Source organism: Salvelinus alpinus, chromosome 27, assembly GCF_045679555.1.
Source record: "Salvelinus alpinus chromosome 27, SLU_Salpinus.1, whole genome shotgun sequence".
Taxonomy (NCBI): domain Eukaryota; kingdom Metazoa; phylum Chordata; class Actinopteri; order Salmoniformes; family Salmonidae; genus Salvelinus; species Salvelinus alpinus.
In genome coordinates, this window is record NC_092112.1 from 20,564,446 (window position 1) to 20,584,551 (window position 20,106).

Sequence of the window (20,106 nt, forward strand, 5' to 3'; positions counted from 1 at the left end):
GAAAATACAGGACCGTTATGACAGGCTCACCTGGCTGCCTGAGAATACAGGACCGTTATGACAGGCTCACCTGGCTGCCTGAGAATACAGGACCGTTATGACAGGCTCACCTGGCTGCCTGAGAATACAGGACCGTTATGACAGGCTCACCTGGCTGCCTGAGAATACAGGACCGTTATGACAGGCTCACCTGGCTGCCTGAGAATACAGGACCGTTATGACAGGCTCACCTGGCTGCCTGAGAATACAGGACCGTTATGACAGGCTCACACGGCTTCTCAAATTCAGCAGCTTTACAATGGAACTGGAATGGCTGTGAGCAGCATCAGTGATAAAGGGCTCATTAACAGCCATCGCTGATCTGGGGTCAGGGCTATAGAAGTGAATGGAGGAGACGTCGCAGGTTTACACCAGGAAGAGGCACCGTGCGGTGAAACGTTGGAAGCCATTCCCTTTCAATGGAAGGAAAGCCAGAGAAGCAGAGTGAGTGGGGGGACCGTTGAGCGACGCGAGCATTGGCCAGGGAGCTGAACAGGGCGGGACTTAAGTTCTGGAAAGCTGATCTTTATTCAAATCCTCGCGACACAAGTGACCAATCAGAGCTCACCATAGCTTCCAACCCCTACTGGATTGACTGACAATAGCTGTTGATACACAGCACTACCTAGCTAGCACCCATATAAGGGCTAGCGTGGCTAGGCGACTGCCACTTGTACAGTGTAAATGGCCGGTGAAGAGACCGAGGAGAGAGGAACACTGGCTGTTTGTTTACAGAACGGCATTTGTGATTCAGGAGAAATGAACGGGGCTGACATGATCTGGAGAAAGATCAGCATCCTAGCTGCACGGGGTTCGCAAATGGCAAGGCTGAGAGTGTTTACAGTATGAGTGATGAAAACATGGAGGATACGGGGGTGTAAAAGAGCAATGCATCAACAAAAACACCTAGTGTGTGTATGTGAGTGAGAGAGAGAGAGTTCATGCTGGGTAGATGAGATTAGAGGGCTGTGTGCGTCACCAGTCTCAGTACTGTTCTCTACCATAATCAGCCTGGTCAGTAGAGTTCCTCTTTCTGGGCCAGCTGAGGAGACATCGTTTCATATTGTGTGCGTCCTAAATGGCACCATATTCCCTATATAGTGAGCTACTTTTGACCAGGGCCCATAGGTACTATTTAGGGAACAGGAGGCCATTTGGGACGCAGACAGAAAATAGATCATTCAGAATGCCTCTCATACAGTAGATGAGAAATAATCATTATTTCCCATAAAGCAGGGGTACGCAAGTACTATTTGAGAAGGTCCGGTCACACAATTTCCTAGGCGGCAAAACTTCCAGATAGATATTGTCAATTATCAGTGTAGTAACAAACCCAGACTTTGCGAGCCCTCGTTCACACCCCTCTGGTTGGTGGAGCAGTTTAAAAAGCACATTTACTGCAATTCTACAAATATTCTCATATTTTACGTGTGTTTATATGATACCGGGGCTTAAGTGGAGTCTAACATTCACGACGGCAGATATACTTTTGAAGAGATGGGAAACGTTGCCCATGGTGTCTCAATGGGCCGCCGGTACATTCTCGGACAAGGAGCACTCTCCTTCAAGGGGTGAATGGGAGTCTATTGGGCGCTAGCCCCAAAACCCAACATTAGCACAAATTCTATCAACAAGAAGTACAACATAACAAATCTTTTCCAAGATGTGGGATAATTAACTTGCCATCTGTAGTACCGTATAGCTTTGGAATCGTGGCATAACGTACTTGAGGAAAATAGGCACGTTTCTCAACATATACACTGACTTTTAGAAGGGATTGTGTGACGATTAGCTTAGCAAGCGCGTGACGCAGCATGAAACCGTGAATGCGATTGGTCAACAGTCTACTGGGTGCGGCGTTATACGTTCCTTCATTCATTGGATTCCTATCTCCTTTCTAGATCTCTGGCAAAGACACCATGCAACGCACGCTGGACTAAAGAGGCAGACAAACAGGAGAAATGTGCTAGACCCTCAGTTCAATTAAACTTCCCCAGGTAGGAATATCGCTAAAATATGATCAATGGCTCATTCGAGAAAAGACATCCTCCCAAGTTGACATCGGCAGTATTGAAATCTGACATATATGATCGACGGTTTCACCATCTAAAAGTCATATTCCTATTAACTCCCAGTGTAGTGAGAGACTCTCACGGTGCTACGTCATACCGGACGCATTTCTGCCTGCTTGAACACCAATAACTCAGATACACATGGAAAACATGAAATGACCCCGGGAATTGATAGATCATCACTCAGAGATGGACAAAAAATATATAACATTCAAAATGGCTGAACCTTTCCTTTAACAAGGTCCTGTTGAGGTCTGGTGTGTTAGAGTAGGGATGGAACTAAAGTCTCCACACCCAGTAACTCTCCTGGAGGTATTCTATTTATGCAATAAGGCACGGGGGGGGGGGGGGTTATGGCCAATATACCACGGCTAAACACTGTTCTTAAGCACGACGCAACGCGGAGTGCTTGGATACAGCCCTATACCACAAACCCCCGTGGTGCCTTACTGCTATTATAAACTGGTTACCAACATAATTACAGCAGTAAAAATAAATGGTTTTGTCATGCCCGTGGTACGCGGTCTGATATACCACGGCTGTCAGCCAATCAGCATTCAGGGCTCGAACCACCCAGTTTATAATCCAACATTAGAACATTAGCCTATAACCAACAGTTCTAATGAAATAATTACCTCATTCAGTGAATCTGGTATCAAATGACAAAACTGTACTTCACAAGATAGCCAAGCGGGAGGGCTCTAGACGGACCTTTTCCAGAGCCAAGTAAGACAGGGAATGCATAATGGATATTTTGATGTGCAACATGTCAAAATAGGAACCAGAAATATGTTTGGCTCTTTAGAGATTAATTTTGCCTGAAAGTTTTTTGTGCACATTGGCCTAGGCTATGCAACATAATTTACCACCTGAGAAAGTGGGAACTCAAACCACATGCCATTGGTAGGCCTATATTTTTTCATTTAACTAGACAAGTCAGTTAAGAACAAATTCTTATTTACAATGACGGCCTAGGAACAGTGGGTTAACTGCCTTGTTCAGGGCAAAATGTCCGCTTTTTACCTTGTCAGCTCAGGGATTCGATCCAGCAACCTTTCGGTTACTGGCCCAACGCTCAAACCACTAGGCTACTTACTGTATTCACTGTCATCTCAATGATATAGCTCATTTGAAAAGTGGTGTCATTTCCTCTATATTGACAATTGAGAAATAATGGTTATATACACAAAGCTGAGACTCCTCTTTTTAACAACAGTAGTTGTTCTAAAAACAGTCTGGCAGTATGCTTGTGCTTATCAGAATGCATCTCTCCCTTCACACCGTCTACAAAGGGGGAGGGAGTGAGAGCCAGCAGAGAAACAGGGCAGATACTGTCACACGTTCATGTTTTTAAATGTATGTCAATTGTAAAGTCTTATCTGCAATGGACATTTTCGTTTTGAGTCGGGCCCCAGTAAGACTAGCTGTCGCCATTGGCGTCGGCTAATGGGGATCCAAATAAAATTCTAAACTTTAAATTGTAGGAAGCAGATTAATGCACATTACTGTTGACCAAATGATGGTTTTAGAACCTAAAAATCTGTAGGAGCATTGTGTAGTCTAATCACTGACATGAGCCTCTTGTTCCGGTAAGAGGAGGGCAATGACAGTGTCGGTCATTTTTAGTTCATCGTCCCAACTCTAGTTAGTTTTGTTATCTAGAAAGTTGTATCGACTACCTTGCACTCTCCTCTCTCAACGACCCGAATTGCACTGGCACACGCCCTGTACACAGAGAGCTCCCCAACCACGTGGTCGGAACGCTCCCCGGCACGTGTTTGGAATGATCTCTAACATATTGAAAGTGCGCCTCTAGTATTATCTGATGTTTAAAAAAAAAAAAAAATGTTTTTCCCATGGTGGCAACAATTTAGCAGCGGCACAATATAACGGAAACACTGTAGTCATCTCTAACATTTTTTAAGACCTTTGAAAACTGAATTTAAAACATTTTAAGACTTAAGACCTTTAAAATCAGATAAATGTATTTAAGACTAAAACTTTAAAGGAGCTGCAGACACCCTGGGATTTGTGGCTTCTGCTGCTTGCCTTCAGGTCTATAAAACAGAGAAACAGAGTATGCCTCCCAAATGGTACCCTAATCCCTATTTAGTGCACTACCCCATAAGGCTCTGGTCAAAAGTAGTGCACTTTATAGGGAATATGGTGACATTTGGGACGCAAAGAGAGGAGTAATTTACTAAGATCTATCTAGCCTCTCAGCCTTTTCCCATAGAGCCAGTAGCCGTTTCCACACATTTCTTCCACCATTGGTTTATACTTAAACACCACTGGTGAATCAATGAACCATAATGATTCATCATGAGTTTTGTGGCAGACTAGGAATTTTTCTTGAAACAAAAGCCAGGTTGTTATTGGTTGGTAGAGCAGAATTTCACTGGTTTATCACTAAAGCAGCCATGTGTAAAGTGGCCATATAGACACGACCATCTAGCCAAAATTACACGCATTCTCTGCCTATAAATGTGTTCCATTTAATGGTCAGTGTTTCAGATTTATACATATTTTATACCGGTATTAAATAGCCGCTCACCCATGTGACACTTACATCACGTCATAAATCAACCTTATATTACCGGTCATAACTCAGCTTATGGGCTAGATCCACTATACAGCTCTGTTGGCACCAATCTACTATATATCCAAAAAGGTCTGGGGTATTATGGCATATCTATTCCATCATGGTCATTGACACTGAATTCTCTTGTTAGGTGAGCACCTCAACCAATAGTTCTAGCTCCATTTCTGATTGGAAATGCTTCATGGCCTGCCTGTTATCACATGCAAGACACGTGGGCGGCAGGTAGCCTAGTGGTTAGAGCGTTGGACTAGTAACCGCAAGGTTGCAAGATTGAATCCCTGTGCTGACAGGGTAAAAATCTGTCGTTCTGCCCCTGAACAAGGCAGTTAACCCACTGTTCCTAGGCCATCATTGTAAATAAGAATTTGTTCTTAACTGACTAGTTAAATAAAATAAAAAAATAAGGGCGCATTGAGAGGTAGAAAAAACATTCTGGGGCTGTGAAGCAATCTCAGGGTCATACTGGAAAAACTCACACTACTATGACAAACACACACGAGGCCTGGCGGTGGTCCAGCGCTCCAGCTTGGTGCCAATCACATGGTGGGGTCTGAAAGCGTGTGTGTGTGTGTGTGTGTGTGTGTGTGTGTGCGTCTGAAAAAGCCCAGAGCATCACTGCGTAGGAGCTGTTCTAATAACACAGGCATCAGGACAAGATTACAACACAAATCGGGGCTTTCTGCCGCAAAATGCAAGAAAGCAAACCTCCCAGCTTATAGAGAGCTGCCTGCCACCTGCAACAACATTCAACTAAAGCCCTTCAGCTGTCCTAAATGGAATAGCGGAAGGCTGTGTGTGTCAGGAGACTACTCAGTCTTTGGAGGAGTGTGGAGGATCTGCAGTGGGGCGTAGTGCTCACCATCTCTGATTTAGGCCTCCAATGGAACCCTATTCCCCATGTAGTACACTACTTTTGACCAGGCCCATATTGTTGTGATGTGATGCATTTTTTTGGTTAATACTTTAACACTTTTTTTTCTTAAAACTGCATTGTTGGTTAAGAGCTTGTAAGTAAGCATTTCACTGTAAGGTCTACACCTGTTGTATTCGGCACGTGACAAATAACATGAGATTTGAATAGTGTGGTATTTGCCACAGGCCATCTCTGATACAGCGCCCAGCTACAGAAAGGCCTGGATGGTTGTAAGATACCATGTAGTTTAACTACGGAGGAGCGCACCAAACAGTCCCCTGACTCCACTCCGGCCTCTCCTCTGAAACAGTGCTGGGAAATCATTTAGTGAACTTGGGCAATGGGCATACATACCAACAATGTTGATGTTCACACAATTGCTTTGCGATGTATGGAAATAATTGTTCGGGAAATATTTGTACAGTGTTGCTTAGGCAGAATTGAGTAAACACCACAAAACCATTTTTCCAACCACCCTGAGCTTTGAAGCAACCACACTCAAGTTATCTTTTATCGTATATTTACGGAAATCCATTTTTTTGGGGGGGGCATTAACACCGTTTTAAGGGAAGCCATGTCTCCGGGGTGAGGCCGTCTGCGTCTCAAATGGGGGGGATGTACTCCTTCAAAAAGATTTACGGGCACTGATCAAAGCCTCGCTGCCTCCCTCCTGGATCCTGATTGAGCGTCCAGCTTGGCCTGTTTACAATGGCGCCGGGGAAAGACGAAGCGGATTTGATTACGGCTTGAAAAGAAAACAAAGATGAAATGTCGGTTCCCGAGAGAGTTAAATATCATGTCACATTTCACAGGAATTCAATTAAAATGTGTGACACTTGAAAACAAAAAACTGACTGTGAACTCTAATACCAATCATGTTCCATCGTGTCCAAAACAGCAGAAGCACCCAATCACAGACTTCCACTGGGAATATTGACACAAAATCTTATTAATAGCAGTAAGAAAACTAGAATGTGGTGAAAATAAAAATGTATTGCTAAAATACACTGGCCTCTGTCTACATGATGCACCACATTCGGGCTCAATTGACACAATACTCAAATCTAAACAAGTGAATCTGTGGGTGGATGACAAGAATATGTTCCATTAGTAGAATGTGATTAGTACATAATCAGTTGCTAGAATATGCATATTTCTGAGAAGGCTGTTTCCTCAGCCCCGTTGCCATGGCAACACCAGCGGCAGAGGGGGAGAGCGGCAGAAGGGAGGGTGGCGAGGGTGAACCACACTACACTTATAGACATTACATACCCTGAGGGTGGGATGACTGCTATATCTGATTAGGAATCGGCCCAATGAGAGGACTCGGCGGTAGCATTGGAAGTATAGTACCTATTCACTCGTTTCAGAGCCACTCTTCACCAGCATGCTGGTCTGGTCTACACAGACGTTTCAACACAATTACCTGAGAGACAAATATGAAGGTGTGGACAGGGTTAGAAAGTTCCCTGTAGAATATTACCGTAATACTACCCGTGAGCACGCAAGCAACTGTGAACCAAAAATAAATAATTGTGATGCACGATATCAGTGAACATATCAGAATCGGTCGATATTAGCTAAAAATGCCAACATCAGTATCGGCCCGATGTCTAGTTTAACGGCGATGTGCAAAACCGAAGTCAAAGCTGACGTGCATACCTATATAACACAGATAGATGAGAACATCTTTGTATATAATGGAGGTACATGACGTAATGACGCCGCGTAAATGTTGCGCTACACGTGCAACACAGCATTCCTAACCTAGCCCACAATTTCTGCTGTGTGGATCAAGCAGTCAACAAGTCAAACAGTCATTTGAAAGAGTAAGAACATTTCAGCGGGACAACTCAAAGGTGAAATCCATTAAAGCCAAGATAATGGAATTCATTGCCCTTGACAATCAACCATTCTCTGTCGTGGGTGATGTTGGCTTTTGGCGACTGGTCGAGCACCGGGCACACTTTTTTATTTTTATTTTTTAAACTATTTTTCAGATGTTGTCCTAATGGAGTTACACAGTAATTACGTCACTGCTATTAGCTTCACGACTGACATTTGGACCAGCGATATCAGCCCCATGAGCATGCGGAGTCTAACAGCACAGTGGGTCGTCGAGGATTTCGTACTGAGGAAAGTCGTATTTCATGCTCATGAATGTGCATGTTGTCATATTTCAATGGGATTTGAGAACATGTTTGAAACATGAACACACTAGCTAGCTCCATTCGAGCAACTGACTCGAGAAATAAGCTCAACTACACCTGCAGCAAATGTGATACCCTCTGTCATGGCATTGAAACGCCTGCTCAACAAAACTGACAGGGATGTAAACAAATGTGCACAAAATTTGAGATGCGCTTTATGTGCGCATGGAACCTTTCAGCTCATGAAACATGGGACAAACACTTTACATTAAGTTTATATTTTTGTTCAGTGTAGTATTTGTATTCTAATTCCTAATTCTAACGCCACCGATTCAGTCACATGACAGTGGAGTGCACATGCCCATTCTGACTTCGCCAATGCTAAGCTAACCAGTCAGCTAGCAGCTAGTGTGCAACGTTGGCCCTTTTCCCGATGCGGTGGATGTTTTTACTGGCCCACACTGGCGAATGAAACAGTTGCCCTTGACAACAGTTTGCCCCGGCAACAAAACTGCCCACACAGGCTGTGAACAAGCGATTCGGCGGCATTCTCTACTGTGTCACCACCATGCTCGATGCTATGTACAAGGACCGCTACTTCGATGCAGACAAGAAACAGGGTTTACGTGAAATGTTACAGACACAGCTGGACAAGATGGAAACGGACACATTGACAGTGTGCACAGAGGATGAGAGGCCACGGACAGACAGAGCTGAAACTTCACTGCTTGACATGTATGATGAAATCCTGGTTGAGAATGAAACGACTGAACAAATGAACAACGAAACAGCACAGCAAGTAAGTGAAAGAAATAGGTTTTGATGATGTTTTACTGGTAATGGGAACATACGTAAATGCCAACAAAATAACCTTTTGGTCAGTGTGGTGTGTGTATTTAACTAGGCAAGACTGTTAAGAACAAATTCTTATTTACAATGACGGCCTTCCCCGGCCAAACCCGGACGACGCTGGACCAATTGTGTGCCGCCCTATGGGACTCCCAATCACGGCTGGAAGTGATACAGCCTGGATTCGAACCAGGGACTGTAGTGACACCTCTTGCACTGAGATGCAGTGTGTGTGTTAACTATTTAACTGTACTAGAATGCTTAAAAAGGCCGCTAAAATATCAAATATCGGTATCAGGGGTTTTTTGGCAAGGAAAATATCAGATATCGGCCAAAAATATCATATCGGTGCATCACTAAAAAAAATATTACATTCCTTTGCGAGGTCCTCTATGCCATTGTTTCCTGATGACACAGTGAGGGATTTACACTGTAAATAGAAGGAGTCTCTGCCTGCACACCCTACATGACATAAGTCCTTCCAAAGCTGCAGACCACACAGCATGTCTACAAGTCAACAACTAACCCACTAGCTTTCCACACACACACACACACACACACACACACACACACACACACACACACACACACACACACACACACACACACACACACACACACACACACACACACACGCAGGTTTATCACAGAGTGCATGACTTACACCATCACCAGGGACAAGAGAGAACTCCAATGTTAGGCAAATGCATAATTAACTGATTATCTTTAAACAGCTGGCTGGCAATATGCCATCCTCACAGATTGAATCCCATGCTGTCTATCTATAGCACATGGAACAATGGCATCTTTAAACCCTGCCTGAATGTTGCCCCAGAGAATCACCAGACCAAAACAGGATTCCACACTCTAATCAATCCAAATTACCCCTTGAAATCGAATCCAGCATTGAAATTCTGTGCGTACATCTCGGCTGCCACGCTTGGCCTAAATAATATCCGGCAATTACTCTTAAGTCGACTTCCATAATGATTTCTCCCTCTCAGGAGCATGAGAGGGGAAAGGGAGGGAAAATCTATTCTAGCCATGCTTAGTGATGCAAGAGAACCACGGAAACACAGCCATGTCCACATCCGTTGACTGTGCAGCCAAAACAACGCTGTATCAGTAACTATGAAATGGTCAGTCAAACAGAAGGAAAAATAAGTGCATGGGAGCAACGAGGAAGAGCTCCGACTGGCTCAGAGAGCTGTGGGCCCACCCTGACTGACTCAGTTGAGCACTTAGACACGGCAGAACAGCGGAGACCGCAGCAGGGAAAGAGGAGGAGTAAGGTTGAAGAGAGCCCTTCAGCACCCTCGCTCTCTCCAAACCTCAATAAGACAGCAGCCTAAATAAGGTTTGTGTGGGCAAAGTCAGGTCAACAGCCATGGAGAACCAGCCCTCAGTGTTAGTGGGAGACTGGCCCAGAGCGACTAGAGAGAACCAGCCCTCAGTGTTAGTGGGAGACTGGTCCGGAGCGACTAGAGAGAACCAGCCCTCAGTGTTAGTGGGAGACTGGCCCAGAGCGACTAGAGAGAACCAGCCCTCAGTGTTAGTGGGAGACTGGCCCAGAGCGACTAGAGAGAACCAGCCCTCAGTGTTAGTGGGAGACTGGCCCAGAGCGACTAGAGAGAACCAGCCCTCAGTGTTAGTGGGAGACTGGCCCAGAGCGACTACAGACAAGTCCCTAATGGCACCCTGCATAGTGCAGGACTACGCTTAACCTGTGTCTGGAAAACCAATCCCTTGGTGTCGTCTGAAGGGAAGTATAGTTAAGATCTGACTCCCAAAATGGCACCATATTCCATAGTGCACTACTTCTGACCAGATGGAACCTTCAAAAGTAGTGCACTTTACAGGTAATATGGTGCTGGGTCTGAGTCCCACTGTGGTCCCAGTTAAAGCCCTGTGGCGGCAGCGTAGCCTAGTGGTTAGAGCATTGGACTAGTAACCGAAAGGTTGCAAGATCGAATCCCCGAGCTGACAAGGTACAAATCTGTCGTTCTGCCCCTGAACAAGGCAGTTAACCCGCTGTTCCTAGGCCGTCATTGAAAATAAGAATTTGTTCTTAACTGACTTGCCTAGTTAAATAAAGGTCAAAAAATAATAATTAAAAAAAAATAATAATAATAATAAAGCAGTGGCAAGGACCCAAAAGGTAATGTTAGCCCTGACAAGTGTTAAGGACATGGCTCCTGCCCTGCAATAAATATTTAATTGTGTAGGCTGACACAGTGCCACCCTCAGGGTTGAGCTCAATTCAAATTGAAGGCAGTCAATTAAGTAAACTAAAACCCTGGATGTGTGTGTGTTGCAGTTCCCTCAGTACATTTTGTCGTGCATGTCGAGGGCTGTTCAGTATGCGTTTCCAGTGGCTGTGAAGTAGCCTTACAGCACATTTTGTGGTGCAGTGTTTGCTGGTGTTTTTCAGAAACTGTGAAGTGGACTTACAGGTAGACTGGAGGGTCTGTCCTGCTGGCTGAGGCCCATCTCCTCATGGTTGGGCTTCCCAGGGGTCATAGCAGATTGGCCCCTATTGACATAGCCCTCCTGTGACACCTCCTATACAGACAGAGAAGGACAGAACACACACACACAGAGCGAGAGAGGGGGGACAGGAGAGAGAGAGCGAGCGAGGGGGGACAGGAGAGAGCGCGAGAGAGGGGGGGACAGGAGAGAGAGAGAGAGCGAGAGAGGGGGGCCAGGAGAGAGAGAGAGAGAGCGAGAGAGGGGGGCCAGGAGAGAGAGAGAGCGAGAGAGGGGGGCCAGGAGAGAGAGAGAGAGAGAGCGAGAGAGAGAGGGGGGCCAGGAGAGAGAGAGAGAGAGAGGGGGGGGGGGCCAGGAGAGAGAGAGAGAGCGAGAGAGAGGGGGGCCAGGGAGAGAGAGAGAGGGGGGCCAGGAGAGAGAGAGAGAGAGAGCGAGAGAGAGAGAGGGGGGCCAGGAGAGAGAGAGAGGGGGGCCAGGAGAGAGAGAGAGAGGGGGGCCAGGAGAGAGTGAGAGAGCGAGCGAGAGAGGGGGGCCAGGAGAGAGAGAGGGGGGCCAGGAGAGAGTGAGCGAGAGAGGACAGGAGAGAGTGAGCGAGAGAGATGCAGGGTGAAGGAGAAGTGAAACAGAAATTTACTAATCCATTTCTGCTGACATTTAAAATGCCCGCCCCCCCCCCCCCCCCCCATGAAGGCCTATGTGGTGCTTCTCCATCTAAGTTAGTAAACACACACACCACTCAAAGAACAGGCAGAGAGTGGTGGTAACACTATCCCCTAGCCTGTAACTGGGTCTGGGCATGTCTAAGGACAAACACTGACTTTAACCCCACAAATAACATGATACTGTGTTAAACTGGCAAATACTGGAGTAAAATGTTAAGTACTGGAGGCTCTGCCAAGAAACAACTGCCTTTAATCCGAAGAGCTCAAACATGGAGTGGAGAATGGAGGACTTGTACCGTTTTGTTTACGGTACACTGTCCTTCTCTCAGCACATATCAAAACTGCAGGCTAAAGTTAAATCTAAACCTGGTTTCCTCCATCATAATCGCACCTCTTTCTCCCCAGCTGCCAAACTAACCCTGATTCAGATGAACATCCTACCCATGCTAGATTACAGAGATGTCATTTATAGATCGGCAGGTAAGGGTGCTCTCGTGCGGCTAGATGTTCTTTACCATTCGACCATCAGATTTGCCACCAATGCTCCTTATAGGACACGTCACTGCACTCTATACTCCTCTGTAAACTGGTCCTCCCTGTATACCCGTCGCAAGACCCACTGGTTGATGCTTATTTATAAAACCCTCTTAGGCCTCACTCCCCCCTATCTGAGATATCTACTGCAGCCCTCATCCTCCACATACAACACACGTTCTGCCAGTCACATTCTGTTAAAGATCCCCAAAGCACACACGTCCCTGGGTCGCTCGTCTTTTCAGTTCGCTGCAGCTAGCGACTGGAACGAGCTGCAACAAACACTCAAACTGGACAGTTTTATCTCAATCTTTTCATTCAAAGACTCAATCACGGTCTCTCTTACTGACAGTTGTGGCTGCTATGTGTGATGTATTGTTGTCTCTACCTTGACCTTTGTGCCCAATAATGTTTGTACCATGTTTGGTGCTGCTACCATGTGTTGCTACCATGTTGTCAATATGTGTTGCTACCATGCTGTGTTGTCATGTGTTGCTGCCTTGCTATGTTGTTGTCTTAGGTCTCTCTTTATGTAGTGTTCTCTTGTCGTAATGTGTGTTTTGTCCTATATTTTTATTTTGAACACCAGCCCCACAGGAGGCCTTTTGGTAGTCAGTCTGTCATTGTGAATAAGAATTTGTTCTTAACTGACTTGCCTAGTTAAATAAAGGTTCAATAAAATAAATCATACAGATTAGTATAAACTGGTCTGCAGCCCAGTGACTCAGCGGACATTAAATCTTCTGTGGTTCATTTCTTTTGTAGGATTTCCTCAAAACGAGAGCCTACCATTTCCTGAGGTAAGCAAATACTCAGGAGGAGGCCAGTCAGATCACTGAGAATCAGTCTGTTTGAAATGAGGCAATGAGAAAAACACAGACTAGTCCCATTAAGCCGTTAGCCTGGTGAGATATTTACAGACTGAGCAGGGCTGGCCAGGTTTACGCAAGTGTAGTGCAGTGATAGCTGGGTCACGGCCAGGTCACACAGGCCAATGTTTACACTCCGAGGATGCCATCAGTGCTCTGTCGTACTCGCTCACACGCCAGTCGTATGGAACAGCTGCTCTGGCACAATAAAGACCACTTCCCTCAACAGGCAGGGAGGGCCAGAGGAGAGGAGTGGGGCATGTACTCTGTGTGTGTGTGTGAGGGCCACGCACAGGAAACTAATCATAGTGAAGGTATGCAGCCAGCGAGAGGCCAACTCCACCCCCACCAAGGAACAGATGTGTCTACTTGAGTTGAGCATACATTGGGATGAAGACGGGGTTCATCTGCTGATGCATCATATGACGGATGATACATTGGAGTTGGGGTTTGCATGCGTTATTGAACAAAATCCAAAATAATAAAACATTTCTCATGAAATTCAGCGGGTCTGTTTTTCCATTCTTCAACAACTCTTCCAGATCATTAAGGATATTCACACAGTGCAATGTAGTACAAGCTCTCAGCCAGGCAGGCTGACAAACAGCGATATTACAAATAGCTTACACATTAAAGACTTCCTTTGCTTGTGAAATGCTTGGCTACACAGTAATGAAATATGTTCAGAGGGAATTAGTTTGAGGTATGGCGAGGGATGCGTGATGTAAGGGAATTAGTTTGAGGTATGGCGAGGGATGCGTGATGTAAGGGAATTAGTTTGAGGTATGGCGAGGGATGCGTGATGTAAGGGATTTAGTTTGAGGTATGGCGAGGGATGCGTGATGTAAGGGAATTAAACAAATCATCCAGTGGCAACAAAGCATCACAGAATATGTGTGAATCCCAAATGGCACCCGATTCCCTATATAGTGCACTACTTTTGATCATGGGACATAGGGCTCTAGTCAAAAGTAGTGCACTATGTCGGGAATAGGGAGCCATTTGAGTTGCAACATATCAGCTCTGACAGGCTCTATGTGATGGAGGTCAACAGGAAATACATTAGACTGTATCAGCAATGGCACAGCTACGTGTTAAAATGTACATTTTATTATTCCCCAAAGCAACAGTCCGCTGGGTGCTCAAGAATACGCCCGTTGTCAGCAAGCAACCGGTTCATTATGTAATCACGTCTATTTCACGTATCATGATTGTTGTGTCCTCAAAAAGTTGCATTCCTTATTTAAAGAGATTTGCATCTAACCCGTGTCTCAGTGCTAGTCATTTCACATACCCCCAGTAAATAGCTCTAGCAGACTCAATATTTTTTTTTTTATAGGCGCTGACACTTAATCACCAATGAATTCTAGTGAATCATTTCAGAAGAAAACACTCATCAATTTGCAGGGATCTGCAAGGGTGTGCTGTTACCATAGAGACGCAGACTATGAGAGTGGTAGGGCTGCCTGACCGGGTTCACATCTCTTCTTGTTAACTACAGGCCTTTATCCAGTCAAACGGAGCCGGAGAGAGAAAAGCTACTCTTTACTTTAAAGCCGATTTTAAGGCCAAAATCATCCTTCCTGCCAAGCGTAACGTGACCTCCAATCTAAGCCGAGAGCTACATTCATAGTGTCAGTAAAATGCAGAGGAGTGCTTGGACCCTGGCTGCTCCCTTCAGGAGATCGTTCTTCACTGAGACCAGTCATGACAGCCAAGCTGCCGGGCTGCAGTCAGCCACAGCATTCATTCCAAATGACACCCTATTCCCTATGTTAGGAATCCAACTGGTGGCCCACTGGGGACTTTAGTTAGCTTTCAGAGCCCAAGAATAGTGTGTGTGGGGGGGGGGGGGGGGACACACATAAGACTGTAAAAACACCAGCAAATCGGCACCAAGTGATTTTAATTTTGGAATTCTTCACAGTGCGTCCATTTTACCCGCTGTGCGACCTGACTTTATCTATTCAGGAGCACCAGTATGCCCAGAGAACAAATCACCCAGACGATAATTGTTGCAATGATGACTTCACTGTACCGCAACCCGAGTGCCACGGAGAATACACTGAGTGCAGATTCATGACGGTCATGCTTACACCATTAGTACAAAGAAAACATCTAGTTATCGCATGTATTTTTTATTACGCTCCTAAAATGTCCTTGTGTGCTCCTAAAGTGTTCAACTTAGGCGCACACGTGCTCCTTGTAAAAACAAAAGGCCAATCGTAGAGCCCTGAAAGTCTTACCAGGCATAGAGACATACTGTGTATGTAATCCAGGGTTTCCGTTAACTGGCAATTTATGGCTTTTGGCTGACAAAATAATAATGAAAAGCTGATAAAACTGTTACCGGCAAAAAAAAATGCCCGAGACAAAAGAAATCCCTTTGCAAAATAATGCTTTTTATTCATTTATGGAAATACATTTGACCGTCACACTTATCAGTCTATAGGTTAATATCAGAATTTAGTGGAATTAAATTGGCCTGTGTTTATTCTTGTTAGTCATCATGTATCTGATTTATCACACACGTACAGCGTGTGTTTTGAGCACAATTTCTCCTGCAGCTCCTCACCTGGTTGCTGCTTGAGTAAAACCTGCTTTTAGAAGCCCATTCATTGCGCAACAATTCTAAATGCAATCGAGTGTTTAAAAACAGTATTGGTGCACGATTAAAAAGAGCTACCATTTTTATTTCTCAACTCTCCACTTTACAAGGTGAGCTGGAGGTAGTGCGCATTTTGAAAACAAATTCAATTGTTTAAAACCTGAATATTTTATTTTATATTATGGAGACATGTTTGACCTTGCTTCAAAGTAGCCTGTAGACAAAATCCCACCATGGAAACTAGAGGTCGACCGATTAATTAGGGCCGATTTCAAGTTTTCATAACAAATCGGAAATCGCATTTATTTTTTATTTTTTACACCTTGATTTAATCTTTATTTAACTAGGCAAGTCAGTTAAGAACACATTCTTATTTTCAATGACGGCCTAGGAACGGTGGGTTAACTGCCTCGTTCAGGGGCAGAACGACAGATTTTTACCTTGTCAGCTCGGGGGATTCAATCTTGCAACCTTACAGTTAACTAGTCCAACGCTCTAACCACCTGATTACATTGCACTCCACGAGGAGCCTGCCTGTTACGCGAATGCAGTAGAAGCCAAGGTAAGTTGCTAGCTAGCATTAAACTTATCTTTATAGAAAACAATCAATTAATCATAATCACTAGTTAACTACACATGGTTGATGATATTACTAGTTTATCTAGTGTGTCCTGCGTTGCATATAACCGATGCGGTGCGTATCGTTGCTCCAATGTGTACTTAACCATAAACATCAATGCCTTTCTTAAAATCAATACACAGAAGTATATATTTCTTAAACCTGCATATTTAGCTAAAAGAAATCCAGGTTAGCAGGCAATATTAACCAGGTGAAATTGTGTCACTTCTCTTGCGTTCATTCCACGCAGAGTCAGGGTATATGCAACAGTTTGGGCCGCCTAATTTGCCAGAATTTTACGTAATTATGACATAACATTGAAGGTTGCGCAATGTAACAGGAATATTTAGACTTATGGATGCCATCTGTTAGATAAAATATGTAACGGTTCCGTATTTCACTGAAAGAATAAACGTCTTGTTTTCGAAATGATAGTTTCTGGATTTGACCATATTAATGACCTAAGGCTCGTATTTCTGTGTGTTATTATGTTATAATTAAGTCTATGATTTGATAGAGCAGTCTGACTGAGCGGTGGTAGGCAGCAGCAGGCTCGTAAGCATTCATTCAAACAGCACTTTCCTGCGTTTTGCCAGAAGCTCTTCGCTGTGCTTCAAGCCTATCAACTCCCGAGATTAGGCTGGTGTAACCAATGTGAAATGGCTAGCTAGTTAGCGGGGTGCGCGCTAATAGTGTTTCAAACGTCACTCGCTCTGAGACTTGGAGTAGTTATTCCCCTTGCTCTGCATGCGTAACGCTGCTTCGAGGGTGGCTGTTGTCGTTGTGTTCCTGGTTCGAGCACAGGTAGGAGCGAGGAGAGGGATGGAAGCTATACTGTTACACTGGCAATACTAAAGTGCCTATAAGAACATCCAATAGTCAAAGGTTAATGAAATACAAATGGTATAGAGAGAAATAGTCCTATAATTCCTACAACCTAAAACTTCTTACCTGGGAATATTGAAGACTCATGTTAAAAGGAACCACCAGCTTTCATATGTTCTCATGTTCTGAGCAAGGAACTTACACGTTAGCTTTCTTACATGGCACATATTGCACTTTTACTTTCTTCTCCAACACTTTGTTTTTGCATTATTTAAACCAAATTGAACATGTTTCATTATTTATTTGAGGCTAAATTTTATTTATGTATTATATCAAGTTAAAATAAGTGTTCATTCAGTATTGTTGTAATTGTCATTATTACAAATAAAGTTATTAAAAATATATAAAAAATTCCAACAAATCCCCCCCCCAAAATAAAAATAATAAAAATTTGGTTGATTAATCGGTATCGGCTTTATTTGGTCCTCCAATAATCGGTATTGGCATTGAAAAATCATAATCGGCCGACCTCTAATGGAAACGTGGAGCCAATTATTTTTTTTAAAGACTTTAAAAGTCAGCGCGTGACTTTCAAGTTGGGAAAGTGTAGTTATGATTTTCGTATGTCCATTTTCGTGGAACATATATATTTTTTTTTATCAGAAAATCTGATTTAAAATGATAAAGTTACAAATCAACATCACCAGCCTCTGCCATATGCATTGATACACCATGATCCATTGGCAGCTACAGAAATGAGCACATGGAACTCATAGCCTAAAAGCCAATGCAGCAGTAGGCCTGTAACTTCCATTGCTCTTTCACCCCGAGGATTGGTGATTATCGAGGGGGAGATTGTTGGGAAGATTTTTCAAATAGCTTACTGTGAGGAACTATACTTTTAATATATTATCAACACACTTTCCTACATTTCCGCAGAGCAGGCCAGGTACTGCTATGCATTCTCAGGCGCTCCCTCAACATTTTCAGGACAAAGAAACCAGATAAGTGCTCATTGCTCACATGGAGCACTCCAAACAAAAGACAATGACAGTTTTTGTTAATCTCATAAATGGTTATGAAATTAACCAAAACTTTCTCACAAGTGTAGCAGGTTGTGAAATCTGCAAACAACATTTCCACTCCAAGAATGAGAACTGTAATTGACTAATTAATACATGCATTAACATAAATTAATGTATCCAAATGACGGGGATTACATTTACTACTGATGACATATGTAATGAGGAATTAATAAAAATGGCAAACAATTCACACAATGAATGGGCAAGAGACAGCTTAGAAATTCTGGAGAGAGACTCGCTTATATCTTTACCACACCCCTCCCTTCTCAACATTTTAAATTATTATTCTCAAGACACATTATCTACACATATTTTAGATGCTTTTTACTGACAGCCACAACTCAATCAGCTAGGCCTATTGCCACGCGCGCTGCCCAAACTGCGGGCTTTCCAAATAGGCATAAGGCCTACGAGCTTGCAATTTGAAACAATCCACAGCAATTGTTTTTCAAGAAGCTAAATTATCCTGGATTCCTCTATTTCTTTCTGTATAGACAGACCATTTCCATTTACTTCCCTATTGGACTCCCACTATTAGGGCTGAGCGATATGGCCTAAAACGCACATTTCAATTTTTCCGGACTTGTGAGCAATTCAAAATATATACACATCTCAATTTTTTTATTTAAAAAAAAATGTTGTCTCTAAATAAGCACTGTTGAACAATTAAAAGGTCAAATCCACTGCATTTAAAACAGTCAGCAATAATTTAATGAATTCAGAGTTTGTGCAATTATACAGAGGCTGAATATATGCCTTCCACAACCATAAAATAATTTTTGGGCCAATAATAACTGATCAGGCTTTCAGTTGTCTCTTTAAAAATGCCCTTTTTTGTTACAAATGTAACCAGAACCATGCATAATGCACATTCACTAATAATGTAGCAGGTATTCTAGAAAATGAAAACTGGTCTCAATCTCTCAAGCACACGCCCATGTCCTAGTTAGTAGTAGTACCCAGCTAATATTTATATTTCAAGTGTAGCCAACTTTGATCTTGGATCTAAGCTCTGAATTCAGCTAACAAGGCAAAACAGTTGAATTGTTATGAACACACCCTTCTGTCCGTCTCGGTTTGAACTGCATGCTAGCCTGTCCACTTTGTTCACAGGTTAAAATCAAGTGGCCTGACATATTTCTCAGAATGAGTTGCCGATTCCTTTGATAAGTTGTATGCTTATTGCAAAATTAAAAAACGCAGACTAAACAGCTAGTACAACAATCTTTATCTGACTAAAATGCTGCTAGCAATACGTGGTACCATAATGCGCACACAATGAACTGAGCATTTTCAAGAATGAATGTTCATTGGTACATCCATTTTAGTAGTGTCTGCTCTCCTGGAAATTTGAGGAGTTGAAACAGGGTATGGTTGGAAAGGTTAACTTCTCTATTACAGTAAAATAATGTCTTGAAACCGCTTGTCAGAGGAAGAAGTGATCTCTCATCTTTGTTGTTGTGAGTGGTAGGGGGAGGGGAGAAAGTGGCGAAGCGAGAGCCTACACTCTCGCCAAAATGTGTCCAAAATAAGCCCAGTGCTTTTCTATGCGCTTATTTTTAACTTAAGCTTGAAGCCTGCCTTCCCGTCTTTGGGACAACAACTCCCATTGTTAGGGCAGAGACATGAGCATCTCGTTATTATATTACAGATCTCTGGTGTAAATGGGAAGGTGCCCAGCACAGAAGGAGTGAACGAGACCGAAAAGACAACATGAGAACAAACGCTCATAAAAACTAAGAAATAACAACAACAAAAAACTTGATTCTGCGATATAGGCATTTGGAATAGC

The 20,106-nt window shown here is 43.6% G+C and overlaps 1 protein-coding gene across 7 annotated transcripts in view; it reads right to left on the reverse strand.

Annotated features, from left to right (window-relative positions):
• The window catches only part of LOC139556136 (AT-rich interactive domain-containing protein 1B-like), a 90,453-nt gene that overhangs the window by 55,145 nt on the left and 15,202 nt on the right, over nt 1-20,106 (reverse strand). For 5 of the 7 annotated variants that reach the window (XM_071369698.1, XM_071369697.1, XM_071369701.1 and 2 more), the window contains one exon: nt 11,077-11,187. The exons of the other annotated variants lie outside the window; for them this stretch is intronic. In XM_071369698.1, coding sequence (XP_071225799.1) covers nt 11,077-11,187 — 111 coding nt within the window. The remainder of the gene's footprint in view (nt 1-11,076; nt 11,188-20,106) is intronic. 7 annotated transcript variants of the gene reach the window in all.